Genomic DNA, 12,751 nt, shown 5'->3' on the forward strand with positions numbered 1-12,751 from the left:
CAGGTAAGGAGAACAGTCCCAAGCAGGATACGAAGCTGCAGGGCAAAGTGAAGACATCAGGGCAGAGGGAGAAGTGTGGCTGAAGGCATCCAGGCTTCTGGAGTGCAGGGGGCCAAGTCTTGCTGCCACTGCAGTCAGGGACAATGTTTCAAACAATGTCTTTACCAGGAAAGAAGGGAGGGATGTGTTGTTGGTGTTGGTTTTTTTTTTTTGTCTTCCTACAACCACAGACAGCAATGACAACTCAAGGAGTATCCTGCAGGGGCCGGGGGACCTGCTGGGTAGGGTCAGGCTGCCCCTGGTGATGGCTGGGGACTGCCGCGGCTCTCCTGCAAGAGCTGCAAGCTCAGGAGATGTGGGACCCAGCTCCAGCCCCTGCTGTCCAAGCCAGGGGCTGTGCGGCCTCAGGGGCTCCTCCCAAGGGCACCCCCCAGCTGCCTTTCCATTTCAGCTGGAAAGTAAAATTCTGTGGGTGCTGATGGCACTCACAATAGGACAGTGTCTAATAGAAGAGGTAAGAAGGGCTCAGATATAATGTCCTAGTGAATAACTATAAACAGATCAAGAACAGTTATTTCAGCTAATGGTGAACATTAAAGTGCACAGCTTCATGAGTAGCACCATTTATTTTAGCACTGCTAATACCACTAAACTACAGACTATTCCCAATACTTTACATTAGCATTGCACATATTAGATGACTTTATTGGATTTTTAAAAATAATTAGAGTAGCTTAATAATGACTTCGACTAACACGGACAGGATCATAGAGAAAGCAGAAATTACATTTCAGATAATGCATGTCTTCCAGCCAGCCTGGGAAGGGACGGTGCCAGAGCAGGCTGCTGGTGTGCCTGCGGTTAGCCTGGTGGCCTTCCTCCTCTGGGAGAAACCTCCTGGGGCTGCTGCCTCATAGCACAGCATGGCAGGAACCTGATGTGCTAATATCTGGGTTCCAGGATTTTAAATGAGGTCTAAGACGACGGAGCAAACACAGAAATAATCTCGTCATTGGATGTTCAGCAGCTCAGCAAATCCATATGCAAAAAAATGTTTACATTAAAATACGCTAAATAATTTTTGACACTCCAACAGTGTCTACAGAGAGACCTCTGTAAATGCTCCCTAGGTGGTGAAAGGGGTTAAATCTGAAACACGATTCCTTGCTGCACGCTTTCTATGTGCCCAGCTCTATTTCATGGGTAAATGGACATTCGCAGGATCCCAGGTATTGGCTTGCCAGCACCATCAGCACTAAATCTTGAAGTCGGTGAATGTTTTGCTTCAGTAAAGACTAAATAAAATCTGATAAAGGGTTTATATTTGGCAGGCTGGTGCAGCACAGGCACACCTGACTGGGAGTTAGACAAGATGAGATGCTTTTAGTACCTCTGGCTACTGCTTGCTGTGATCTCTAAGGCAAAATAATTCTAACAGCTGTGCCTCAGTTTCCCCTCACAAAATATGGGCATAATAATAAAAGTACAGCTGCAAAGGTGCAAAGTTTATGTCACATAAAACATGTTTGTGTTGCAAATATTTTTAGTGATTTTAATGAGTCTCTGATGAAACTATTGCTCACAAGCATTTCTTTGGGATGCAGCTAATTTACATGCGGTTACACCGCTTCAAGTTTTGTGTGTCTTGATGTGCCTTAAAATCCTGAGTATTTGGGGATGATTTGTCAGCCATTAGCGATATTTTTGTTGTCACCCCCTTCCCCGTGTTCCTTCTCCAGTTCCCTCCTGCCTTGCAGCGGCTGACCGGCTCTGCCTTCCTCTGCTCCCCGTCCCACGCAGCACGCCAGGTTGGAAGATTCCTCCGGAGGTCATCAGCTCCAGCCTGCCGCCCGCAGCATCTGATCCCCCCGCTTCACACCCACCTCCACAAGCATCTGAGCTGCCGCTTTGTCATTCTGCCGTCAGGCACGCAAATGTTGCTCTGCGGAGACGAGGCGGCAGCAGGAAGGCTATTTTCCAGTACACACGATGCAGTGTTCCTCTCAGGTTGGGAATGGACATGATCAAAATTGCACTTTGATTCTTCCTCTCCAAATTTTGAGGGACCAAACTGCTAATTCCAGGTATTTTCTTCCCTTGTCACAATTCCGTTAAGCAGCAGGATCAGGCCCGTGTCCTGCTTTTCTCTCGTTTTTGCACATGAAGGTGCGTGGGGCTGACCATGCTGGCTCCGTGTCAGGCCCGTGAGGAGCAGCAGCTGCACCACCAGGTTGCAGCGCTCTCAGCGACACCCTTGGGACCACCGCCACCCCCCAGGGTGCTGCCAGAAGCTGAGGAGGGGTCCCTATGGCCACCCCCGTGCCTGCAGCCCCTGCTGTGCAGCTGCTCAGTCAGCACCACGCGGCCCCTTGCCATGAGCGGGTCCAAGCGAGCAGCTTGGCCCGGGTCACACACACAATGCCAAATGCCTTTTTGTCTTTGGTCGATTTTTATTTATCAATAAAACGATACTACAAAACATGGGAAACATCTGCTTTAAATACAGATCCGCAGTTACTTTGCCAGTTTTTAACCTGCTGTATTTACAGATTTCTCCCCTGCACTCTGACCGGAGGAGCCTAAGGGGCGGCTGCTGCCAGCACCGGTCCCTCAGCTCTCAGGAGCAGGAGCAGAAGCAGCGCAAGCAGCAAGGACTGGCTGCAAACTGCAGGAGGGCTCGTCTTTGCCCTGCAGCCCCCTGTGCTGCCTGCCTGTGCGGAGGCTCTTCCTCCTCCACCAGGCACGCTGCCCAGCTCAGTTCCCTCTGGTTTTGGGGCGCAGCAATGATTCATCCCCAGTTCTGCCAAGCCCACGGCCTGCTCGGTTACTCCCTGCTCGGCCTGCCCCTTGGTCTGGTGGAACTGCTGAGGGCAGCCAGCAGAAAGGAAGCAGACGGGCAACGGAGCCCTCCCCGAGACCTTCCCCACTGTATAACTGCTTGGATGGCGTGTCATGTTGGGTGACTGTCCACCCAGGAGAGGTGTCCTCCCCTCCAAAGTGTGTGCAGAAGGGGTTGGTGCCGGTCTCCCCGCGGCACCCAGAGCAGCGCAGCCGCACAGCGCAGAGCCGGCCGTGCCTGGCCTGCTGCCACCGGCCTGAACCGCTGTGAATCGATCAGCAAGAAACAGAAATATATACGTCTGTGTGTATATATATATTTCTATATATTAGATCCTTTAATTATATAGTTGTAAGGCAGATTAAAATTATTTTCTGATACCACCTGGTATCAAAACGCATCACTCCTACTTTCCATGCACATTGCGCAGTGTGCAAGGGAGGTAATTAAACCTGCAGTAATTATCATACAGGTACTCTAATCTGAATACCCACTGCTCTTTCTCACCCTCTCTTACAGAAGAAGGAGACAGTACTGAGAAGTGCTAGGAATAGCAAAAATTCAGCTTCCTGCCCCAGAAACCTGCCCCCGGGGCAGCAGAGCTGTGCCCTGCGGGCAGGAGGCCTCCACCAGCCGTGGTGGCTGCATCGGTGCCTTCTCCTCCCTTACAGACGGGAAGGGCTGGGCAAGATGAAAAGGGAGATGAGACACCACAGCACGCTGCGTGCTGCAGAGGGGCAAGCAGGGGAAGCCTGGGCTGTGGTGTGAACAGGGCCTTTTCCTCGCGACCGCTGGAATTTGGCTTCACCTCAGCTATCAATAAAGAGCAAGCTTTTTGATTCCTTCGTACATGAAAAGAAATGAAGAAAATAATGTATTCCAGAACAGTTCAGCTTCTCTTAAGATTTATTACCAGGGAGATGGAGCCTTGCTAATTGGCTTTTGTTATGCAGCACGGAGCGTGCTGGTGCTGAAGAGCTTTCTGCTGGCACCTGGTACCTGCGGCCCTGCAGCCACGACAGCGCCGTACTGAGACATGCTCTTAGAGCTCGGCTTCCCCGTGGCTACCCCCAGCACTGCCTCGACATAATGAAGTATTAGCATAATTAAATGAAGTTGAAAGAAGTGAAAGAACGGGTAGAGTGCGACTGTTCTGCTTGTGATCTCTTGAGCCAGCAAAGGAAAGCAAGTAATTTTTACAAAGCAAACTTTGATCTTGAATTGGTTTCTTTCTTCTTTTCTTTGTGTCTTTCTGGGCAATGGTAACAGCCCAGAACACCTCACTACAGCTCCCAGAAGCCTGGGCAGTTGTACAGGACTTTTTCCTGGGAAAAATCAGTATGGTCTGCCTGCAGCATCACGGACGAGATGCCTGTGTGCATCCCTGATAATGCGAAACCTCAGAGCATGGCTTACATTGGCACAGGCAAACAAGTAGAGCTGCTTAAAATATTTTCAGAAAAATGTGCTGTTCTGAAAAAGCCACAGTGTATTACGAAGAGACACAGTTGTTGGAAGGAGCAGAGTTGTCATGGTTGCTGTGAGGGGCATCCAGCAGAACTGGCTGGGGGTGCAGGGGAGCCAGCCCCCAGGAGCACTGCTCTGCTCTGGGAACAGCGGCGGTGCTCGCTGGGGGCTCACAGCCAGCAGACACGAGGTGGTGGCCAGGCTGGGGGGCAGAGGCCAGCCCCTTGAGGGAGCTGGGGGCATTTGGGAATGCATGGTGGGACTGGAAAGAAGCAATGGCTGGGAAAAAGGGCACAAGAGAGCATGGTGAAATGTGCAAAAATGAGTAACTTGTCATTTCAGAAGTGAATGATTCAACTTCTATTCTCAGAAGACCAACAGTTCAAAACTGGTCTAACTAAGAAAAAACAGAACAAAGAGGGGTGTAACAAATTGTTATTAATTTTGTTGTCATTTGAAGTGAAACATTGCTGTCATTTCAGGTCAGACAAAATGAGATTTGTAGTTTCACATAAAAAAAGGGAAAAAAAAAAATAATACATTTTGTTTATTCCAAATTGTCTGAAAAAAAAAAAAAAGTAAAAAAAAAAAAAAAAGTTCTGCAAAGTCAAAGTCCATTAGTCACAAAGATCTCATCCATACCATACACTGGTGCAGCATTTCCACAGACACTTGGAGCCCAGCTGTTTGCTGTTCCTGGTTGCTGTTACCAGCTCTGAACACTTGCAATAATTTGGATATGTATCAGTAGGACAAAAAAGCCGACCTGGAAAAGTAACCTGTGCCGTTTCTAATAAAAATCTGGTAATAGCAGCATCTCCTCTTCTGATTTCTCCGAAGATCAGCACACTGCTGAGCGAGCCATGATCGCAGCCACCCCAGGCTGGCCCAGCAGCTCCCCACTGCCGCCCTTCTCCCTGTCCCCTCAGCTCCAGGCCTGGGGTCGCCGATCCAGATGTGAGCTCATCCCACCAGAAGGCTCCGTCCTCTGCCGTCCTGCCCAGCTCGCTGTCCCCAGCCGTCTGCAGGTGGCTGTGGCTGCTCGCAGAGGCCTCGCCATCCGAGATGAGCTTCCAGAAGGGCTTTGCCTCCCATATGCTTGTGCAGACACTACAGCACCCAAATCCCTGCTCGGCAAGGCACCAGATGGGATGAGCTCCACAAATCCAGGGTCTGCTCGCCTGCTCCCAGGAAGGGACCGTCAGAAAGGGCTCCACTGGAGATCAGCCAAGTACCAAAGATTAAAAAAAAAAAAAAAAAAAAAAAAATCATCCCAGGATATTCAGCCACACAAGTGAGCAATTGCCTGCTTTGCTGGCTCTTCCAGCCCCAGCTTGCCTACAGCTATGCTTCTCTATTTGAGTCATGTTAGCGTGGAGGAGCGATGAGAATGCAGAGACCAGCGGTGCCATGCTGCAACTACCCCCAAGAAGGGTGGAAGGAAACGTGACAGTGAACACAAGTTACACCTCTGTCATTCCGAGAATGTAGAATTGCATTCCTTCCCTTCACGGGGCAGCCTTAAAAGCACAATAAAGTATTTCAAAGTATGCTTGGAAATACTTTGGCAGGTAACCCCTGATGCAGCGATGGCTCTTCCAGATGTATTGCTGCTGGTGACAGTACTTTCCAATCACGGCATCAGAAAAGCCCTGTTCAAGGTGGGGAGGAAGAAGGATGCCAGCCTGCAATCACTGAACTGGTGCTTTCAGCCTCTCACAGAAATAAATGAGGAAAATAAAACTCAAAAATTTAATCAGAGAATTATCCCCAATCTGTAAAGAACTGGTTAACAGGAGGCAATGCTAAATTACAGTGGGCAAGAAAGCGTGTATGTATCTATCTATATATCTATGTGTGTATATATATGACAGGTGAAGGATACCAACTTATTTATTCTTGTCTGTGCTCTTGCAGTGTATCCGCACAGATCTGGATGGCAGACACAGATTAGCTGCAGATTTCAGCCACCCAGCACCACAGTGCTGATAGCTGTACGTTTCTGCAGCGTATCGTGTAACACCTGACCCACTTATGAGAGCCATGAATATATAATTCCTCTCTTCATTTACCAGGATCCTAAACAAAAGGTCGGCTCTTCTGCCAGCCATGACGCTGGAGCAGAAGGGCAACAGCAACACGAGGTTTACCACCTCAGAGCCTCTGCACGCAGGCTTTTTTGGCAGCGGGACCAAAGCCACCTGGCAGGAGCCACTGGGCAAGTGACTCTGCCCAGGTCACGGGTGTGACGGCTTCGGTTTTTCCCAACTTGTCTCTTTCTGTCTCGGTGTTCTTTGTACCAGGGAAATACAGCAGGCTAAAAGCTACAGGTTGATTTTTTTTGTTTGTTTTGTTTTTTTACATACCACAGTAGAAACAGTTACTGAGTTATATTTGTCAGAGTCACAGTAGTTTATGCATATTTGCTATTCACAGACTGCAGAATATTGCCAATAACCTCACTGGTGGGGACTGACAACACGGAGATACATGCATTCATGTGAGACCATAATCAATGATGTCTATACTGTATTAAGCACATTCATTTTTTTTTTAACACCTTCCAGTAAAATCAATTCCTTTAAATTTGTAGTTAAAATTTTTGTTTCCACAATTACGCACAAAATAACCTGTAAACAATTTGACATTACACTTATGTACAAGTGAACCACGTCGGAAAGTAGAAGAGGTAATTCAGTGGGTGCCACTTAATCTACATCAATGTGCAACAGACTGACTCAGCCTCGGCAAAGTCATTAAGTGCTTGTATGAGGTCCGAAAATGTAACATGAGCAAGGCCCCGTAGAGATCACAAAGTCACAAGTCACCAAACCCCCCTCTACGTCCTGTGTTGGCTGTGAGAATATTGCACTGGTGGCATTTGCCCCCCCCGAGCGCACGCGTGGCTGCACGACCTGGGCGGGGGGGAGCCCTCGGAGGGCCCCGTGCTCCCCCTGCCTCACGCCGGGAGGTTTGGCCTCTGCTCAGCTCTGAACTCCGCTTTTTCGTGTTTGCTTTATCATTGCTATAGTTTAAAATCTGTAATAGCATTCTTATAAACTGATTTTTAGCTAAGTGATATCGATGCCAAGAAAAATAAAGAATGTCTTTTTATAATATAAATAATTTAAAAGTGCTTTTTTGTTCTTTTACTATTAATCTACAAAACCCCGCTGGGGCATAAACTATCCATAAGACTGGACAATTATTTTGTACCATGATATACATGGGGCCTTATGCATAAAGTACTCTGAATGTCAAGTCCACGCGCATACTTGCAACGATGGAAAGGGCTTCACGGCAGGGTAGGAAATTGGAAAGGTTTCTTCAGCCTTCCCAGGGCTAGGAGAGCAATGGGAGCTGGCTGAAGGTCTCGCTTACATTGAGGTCTCTGCCAATACAGATCAGCCTAGTTTCCTCCTTCAGCCTACAGCTTTGCAGAGAGAAGGAACAAACTACCTCACAAAACTAGAATTAACCCAAAACATTTCCATCAGAGTACTGTGAAGTGTCTATATGGGGCATGCATGACCTAGGGGAAAGAAATAATTTGGTCCACATGGATCTGTGTAAACTCACATGTTCTGCCTCTGTCTCCCTCTGATGTCCAAGTCCTCGAGGTGGCTGGGTTTGCAGCGACAGCCCTGCAAACACCGCTAATTGCGGCAGAGAGCGGCTGGCGGGGCTGCGTGGGGCTGCACCAGGAGCAGCCCGAGCCGGGGGTGCCACCACGCACCAGTTCCCTGTCCCCCCGGCCACACGCAGCTGCCCCCTGCCAGCATCCTCAGCAGGCCCCCTGGGGCATGCCGAGGCAGCCAAAAATTGGCTCCACAACCCCGCCGCTGAACGGCAAGTCCCGGTTGCTGCACGTAGATGTAGTGAGCGGTGTGAGTGGATGTGAATGTTATTACAGTTTAATGGCCTTCTCTCATCTTCACTGACACAATTGCCCATTTTTTTTTTGTGAGAAAAGGCATTTTAGGAGTCTCAGTCCCACTGAAGTCAATGTATGTTTTCAATTTAATTTCAACAGAACTCATATTTGGTCTTAGTTATGCATGGAAAGTAGCTCAAATACCAGTTTGCTCCCCAGATATTTGAGAAAGAATAAAGTCCTCTGTTAACTGTGTCATTTTGGCTTGCTACCAGTAAGTGACCAACAATGTCCTACGGATCGGCAGAGGTTCTTTCACTGAAACAAATTAGAATTGAGCCGAATATTTTTAGAGTCAAAAGCCAGCTACGTTTTAGACAATTTTGTTATTCCTGTCCCATTTCCCCACTGCATCACCTCCACCTCCTGTCTCGCCCTCATCGCCTTGGCTCAGCCACGAGTGGGAGCAGGGCCGCATCCTGCCCGCGGCCACCCACCTGTGCAGACCCCGGGAGGAGCCCAGCGGGAGGATGGTGCCCTGGGGCCGAGCAGTGACCACATCTCACTGCCAAGCTGGCGAGGGGCACAGCAAGCCGCTCGGTACCCCTGCTGCAGGTACCTCCCGCCCCCACGATCGGTGAGCAGTGCCAGCTCCTGCAGGCGCAGAACAAACCTTGCCTCCGAGGCATGAATTCACGCCTCGCCTCCCAAGGTGCATGTACAAATCTCTCTAGCTGTGTATCTATGTATATGTTTGTATCTGTGTGTATATGCATGTGTACGTATGTATGACACTATTTTAGGGAAGAGGTCTTCCCAAGTAATGCTCTGTGCCCCGGGGGACCCTGCGGCTGGTGACGGTACACAGGGACGTGCCCAAAGCCTGGCTCTGGAAGAGCAGCTGAGGCAGGGGACAGGAAGGGGACATCTGGGACAAAGGCGGGCAGCAGGAGCGGATGCTCTGCAGCATCCCACGTGTTGCCCAACTCCCATCCAGGGCGGGCAGACAGCTCCTGCCATCTGCACAAGGGCTCGCGTGAGCTTGCCAGTCAGCCTGAAACAAAAAGCCATGAAGCACAACCCCCAGTGCTAAATTACCCTGTGCAATACCACAGTGTAAGTTACAGCGGGCTCAGAGCCCTGCAGAAACACAGACATGTGTAGGGACACACACAGCACACCCACACGTGTGCACCCGCGTGTGCCTGGGCACACCCGCTCCTTGCACACCCATCCAACCGGTGACACAGCTCTGTGCTTCCTTGCGGGCTGGGCTGCCCATGGTTACTGAGGTTTAAGACCTTTATTTCTGTAGCGCTGGAGAGTAATAACCATTTCATCTAAAACTGAAGACATGAAGGTCACATAAATCAAGCCCATTTGGGTGTATTTCATTGGGTCTAATTTTTCCACAGTTATTAATCATCCTGCAGCCCTGTACACCCCCAGCATCACTCTGGGAAGGCGCACACACGCACACCCAGCACCATTCTTTCACCCTGTCACTTGTATTTTATAGCCCAAACACTTATGATGTGAAAAGGAGCCAGGGAATGCCCTGGAGTGAGGGAAGCTGCAAGGTTTCAGCTGCACGATCCACCCTGAACTGCGCACATGGCTGCAAATCCTGTGGGAGAGCCCCATTTGCTCCCCAGTTCTGTCAAAACTGCGCCTTGGTGCCAGGGCAAGGGGGAAATGTCATAAACCAACACACTGCTAAGAGGAGGCAGATACGAGCATCTCACATGTAAAATCCTGGTAAAAAACACAGCAGAGATGATGCCAAGCTGCCACCTCCAAACTGTGCTCTCCAATGACTTGGAGATGTATTGCTGGGAAGTTTTGTTCCCCTCCTTGCAGACAGCTTGTGCTTAAGGATCACTCTGGACACGTATTGCTTCCTTGTTTGCTGGTAAAATTTGCATCCTCACCAATAAACTCCTGCTTGACATCTACAGCCAAGCGATGGCTATGAAGCTGTGCTCATGCAGACCTTAGGACTCATCTGGCAAAACAAAGACTTCCTCGCCCGTTGTGTGGGAACAACAGAGCCTTATGAGCACAAAAGAACCACCTTCCTGAAACTGCATTAAGATCAGCAAGAAATAATTTGTGCACACTTGACATCATCTCCCACAGCAGTGTGAAATTCAAGAGCTCTGGAACCTGGAGGATGCTAAATAAGTCAGAACCAAAGTGGTTTGTTACCAGCACTATCCGTTCCCATATATATGTATCCTTCCTTTCCTGCCTTTAGAAAATAAATAATTTCTCTCAAGTACTCTAGCAGCTCGTTCCCAGCCAACACCAGTTATCCGGAGCAGTTCGCTCTTCCGCAGCCCCCCGGCCAGCCCCAGCACCCTGGGCTCCCCACGGAGCTCAGACCCCGGTCTCAGGGCTCTCTGCTCCCCAGCCCCTGCTGCTGGCTACCAATGTGCACCCACAGCCCTTCCCTGGGTCCCACCTCCCTGTGGGCCCCAGGGCATGCTCAGCGTGGTTGCTGGCTCATGCCACGGGCCGTGAACAGGACCTGCATGCAGACAGCACCTCTGTCACGGAATATGGCTACGTCCTTCTTGGTTTTCAATTTTCTCTTGAAATGCACGTAGCTGCAACAGCGCTGCTCCTGTCCTCTAGCAATTGATTCCCTGCCAGTCAAAGCATTAAACGTATCTTGTTAGGCTGATAATTTCTTGTATTTGCTTCTGTGCTGGATGGGACCGAGCGTCTGCTCGTCCTGCCGGCTCGAGCCAGGCACTGCTGGCGAACGTGCCTGGCAGGCAGGCAGAGACCCGCCATCCTCACCGCGCTGCTGCTCCACCTGCCCTCGCTCCGCCTGGAAATGTTCCTCTGTCTTTCCACTGGAAGCATTACAGGTTCAGCCCGCTGTCACCAGAAAGCCTGGAGGAGCACAACAAGAGGCGTGGGGAGGACGCAGATGGAATGAGCTCACCAGAAACAAATGGAATATTTTGCTGATGGCAACAAAGACCCACACACTTGTCCCTGGTCTCCACTGAAATGCATTTACAGTGTCTCAGAGAAGGGGAAAAAAAAGAGTGAGAGGCAGTGTGATGGGGTTTCTCCTGGGGTTTCTTTACTATTCAACCCTCAAAGACCTGAAGAAGAACTGGAACATCTACAGCTGCTAAAAAAATGCTCTTTTCTGAGAAAGTGCAGTTACAAGGAGAGAGCCAGAAAATCTTTAAGCAATATATATTGATATATATATATACATATATATATACACAGAGATATATATACACACATATATATATATGCACATATATATATACACACGTGCTTCAGGTAAACTGCCACGGCATAGCTTGCTCCTGTGAGCAGTGCACACCCCTCTAAACCACCGAGCTGGCAGGGGGGTGCAGAAGGCATGCAGCCACGCGCCGCCCCGCCGCTGCCTGCGTGTTCCCACTGGCACCAGCAGCATCTGCACGCGAGCATCTTGTGTTGTCGGTATTGTTGTGCCCTTAAGGTATTCAGCTTGTGTAAGACTCAGAGTTTACAAATAAAAGCATTTGTCATTGTGCTTCCACGACTGGAAAAATATCGTAACCCTATGACTATAAATGTTAAGGTGAAATAGGCAAATTAGGCAGTACTATAGAGATGGATTTTTTTTTTTTTTGTGACCTAACAAATAATTATTGTTGGGAATTATTTTTGTATCACTTAGGATCTCGCAGTAATGGCAATCAGGCTCCACGCCTTCCTGCCCAGAGCCTATAGGTGGTACTTCCGCAGCAGTTCTGATTGCCAGGGATGCTTTCTTTCCGGAAACCTGTCTGGGATTTTGATTTTGAGGAAATCCTGGATGCATTTCTCTAGCTCCTCCTCGATGGAGAGCTTCTCCTTCACCGCCTTCTTCTTGCTGGAGTTGGACTCCCTGGAGCCCGAGGTGAGAGTCCGCAGCAGGTCGCTCTTCCGCCGGCTCTCGGACTGCTGCAGCAGCTGCACGGGGCCCTTCTTGGCCGGCCGGTCCAGAGTCTGTATGTTGGGCTGGCGCGTGACGGGGCCGCAGATGACGGTCTCCTGCGGGGAGCTGGCCTCCGACTGGCTGTCACAGCTGGATGTTGACAGCTCATTGCAGGACGTGCCGCTCTCACCCTCCTTGTCGCCTTTGCCGTTCTTGCAGCAGCAGTCGCAGTGGGACGAGGACCAGCGGGATGGCTCACCTGCGAGACGGAGAGAGAGCGGGGTTAGACTGCTGCGAGCTGCCAGCCTCCTCCCCCCCCTCCCCACAGCCACGTTCACCCACGGGGAGCTGCTCGGCTGGACCACAGCAAAGCCCTCGGGACCCCACCATCACCGGGCCTGGAGCCCCTGCATCCGCCCCAGCCTCCTGGCAGTAGCATGCAGGAAATTTACTTTTCAGTTACTGACAATAACAAAAAATTAGCAGCACTGACTTCTCCAGACATCTTTTCTTCACTGGGGCTCAATAATACCTTTGCCTGCAGGACTGTGCAACCGGAGTAGCCCCTGTCCTGTGGGCATCGGGCCAGCGGAGCCCCCCAGCCCCTGCCCTCGCTGCTGCTGCTGGCGCCTGTGCA

General features: G+C 50.1%; 1 protein-coding gene across 3 annotated transcripts in view; it reads right to left on the reverse strand.

Annotated features, from left to right (window-relative positions):
• Positions 1–2,377: 2,377 nt before the first annotated feature.
• Positions 2,378–12,751, reverse strand: part of KCTD16 (potassium channel tetramerization domain containing 16) — a 63,074-nt gene continuing 52,700 nt past the window's right edge. For all 3 annotated transcript variants that reach the window (XM_027468523.3, XM_027468522.3, XM_072023218.1), the window contains one exon: positions 2,378–12,373. In XM_027468523.3, the coding sequence (XP_027324324.1) occupies positions 11,922–12,373 (452 nt within the window). In that variant the 3' untranslated portion in view covers positions 2,378–11,921. The remainder of the gene's footprint in view (positions 12,374–12,751) is intronic.

Source organism: Anas platyrhynchos, chromosome 14, assembly GCF_047663525.1.
Source record: "Anas platyrhynchos isolate ZD024472 breed Pekin duck chromosome 14, IASCAAS_PekinDuck_T2T, whole genome shotgun sequence".
NCBI lineage: Eukaryota > Metazoa > Chordata > Aves > Anseriformes > Anatidae > Anas > Anas platyrhynchos.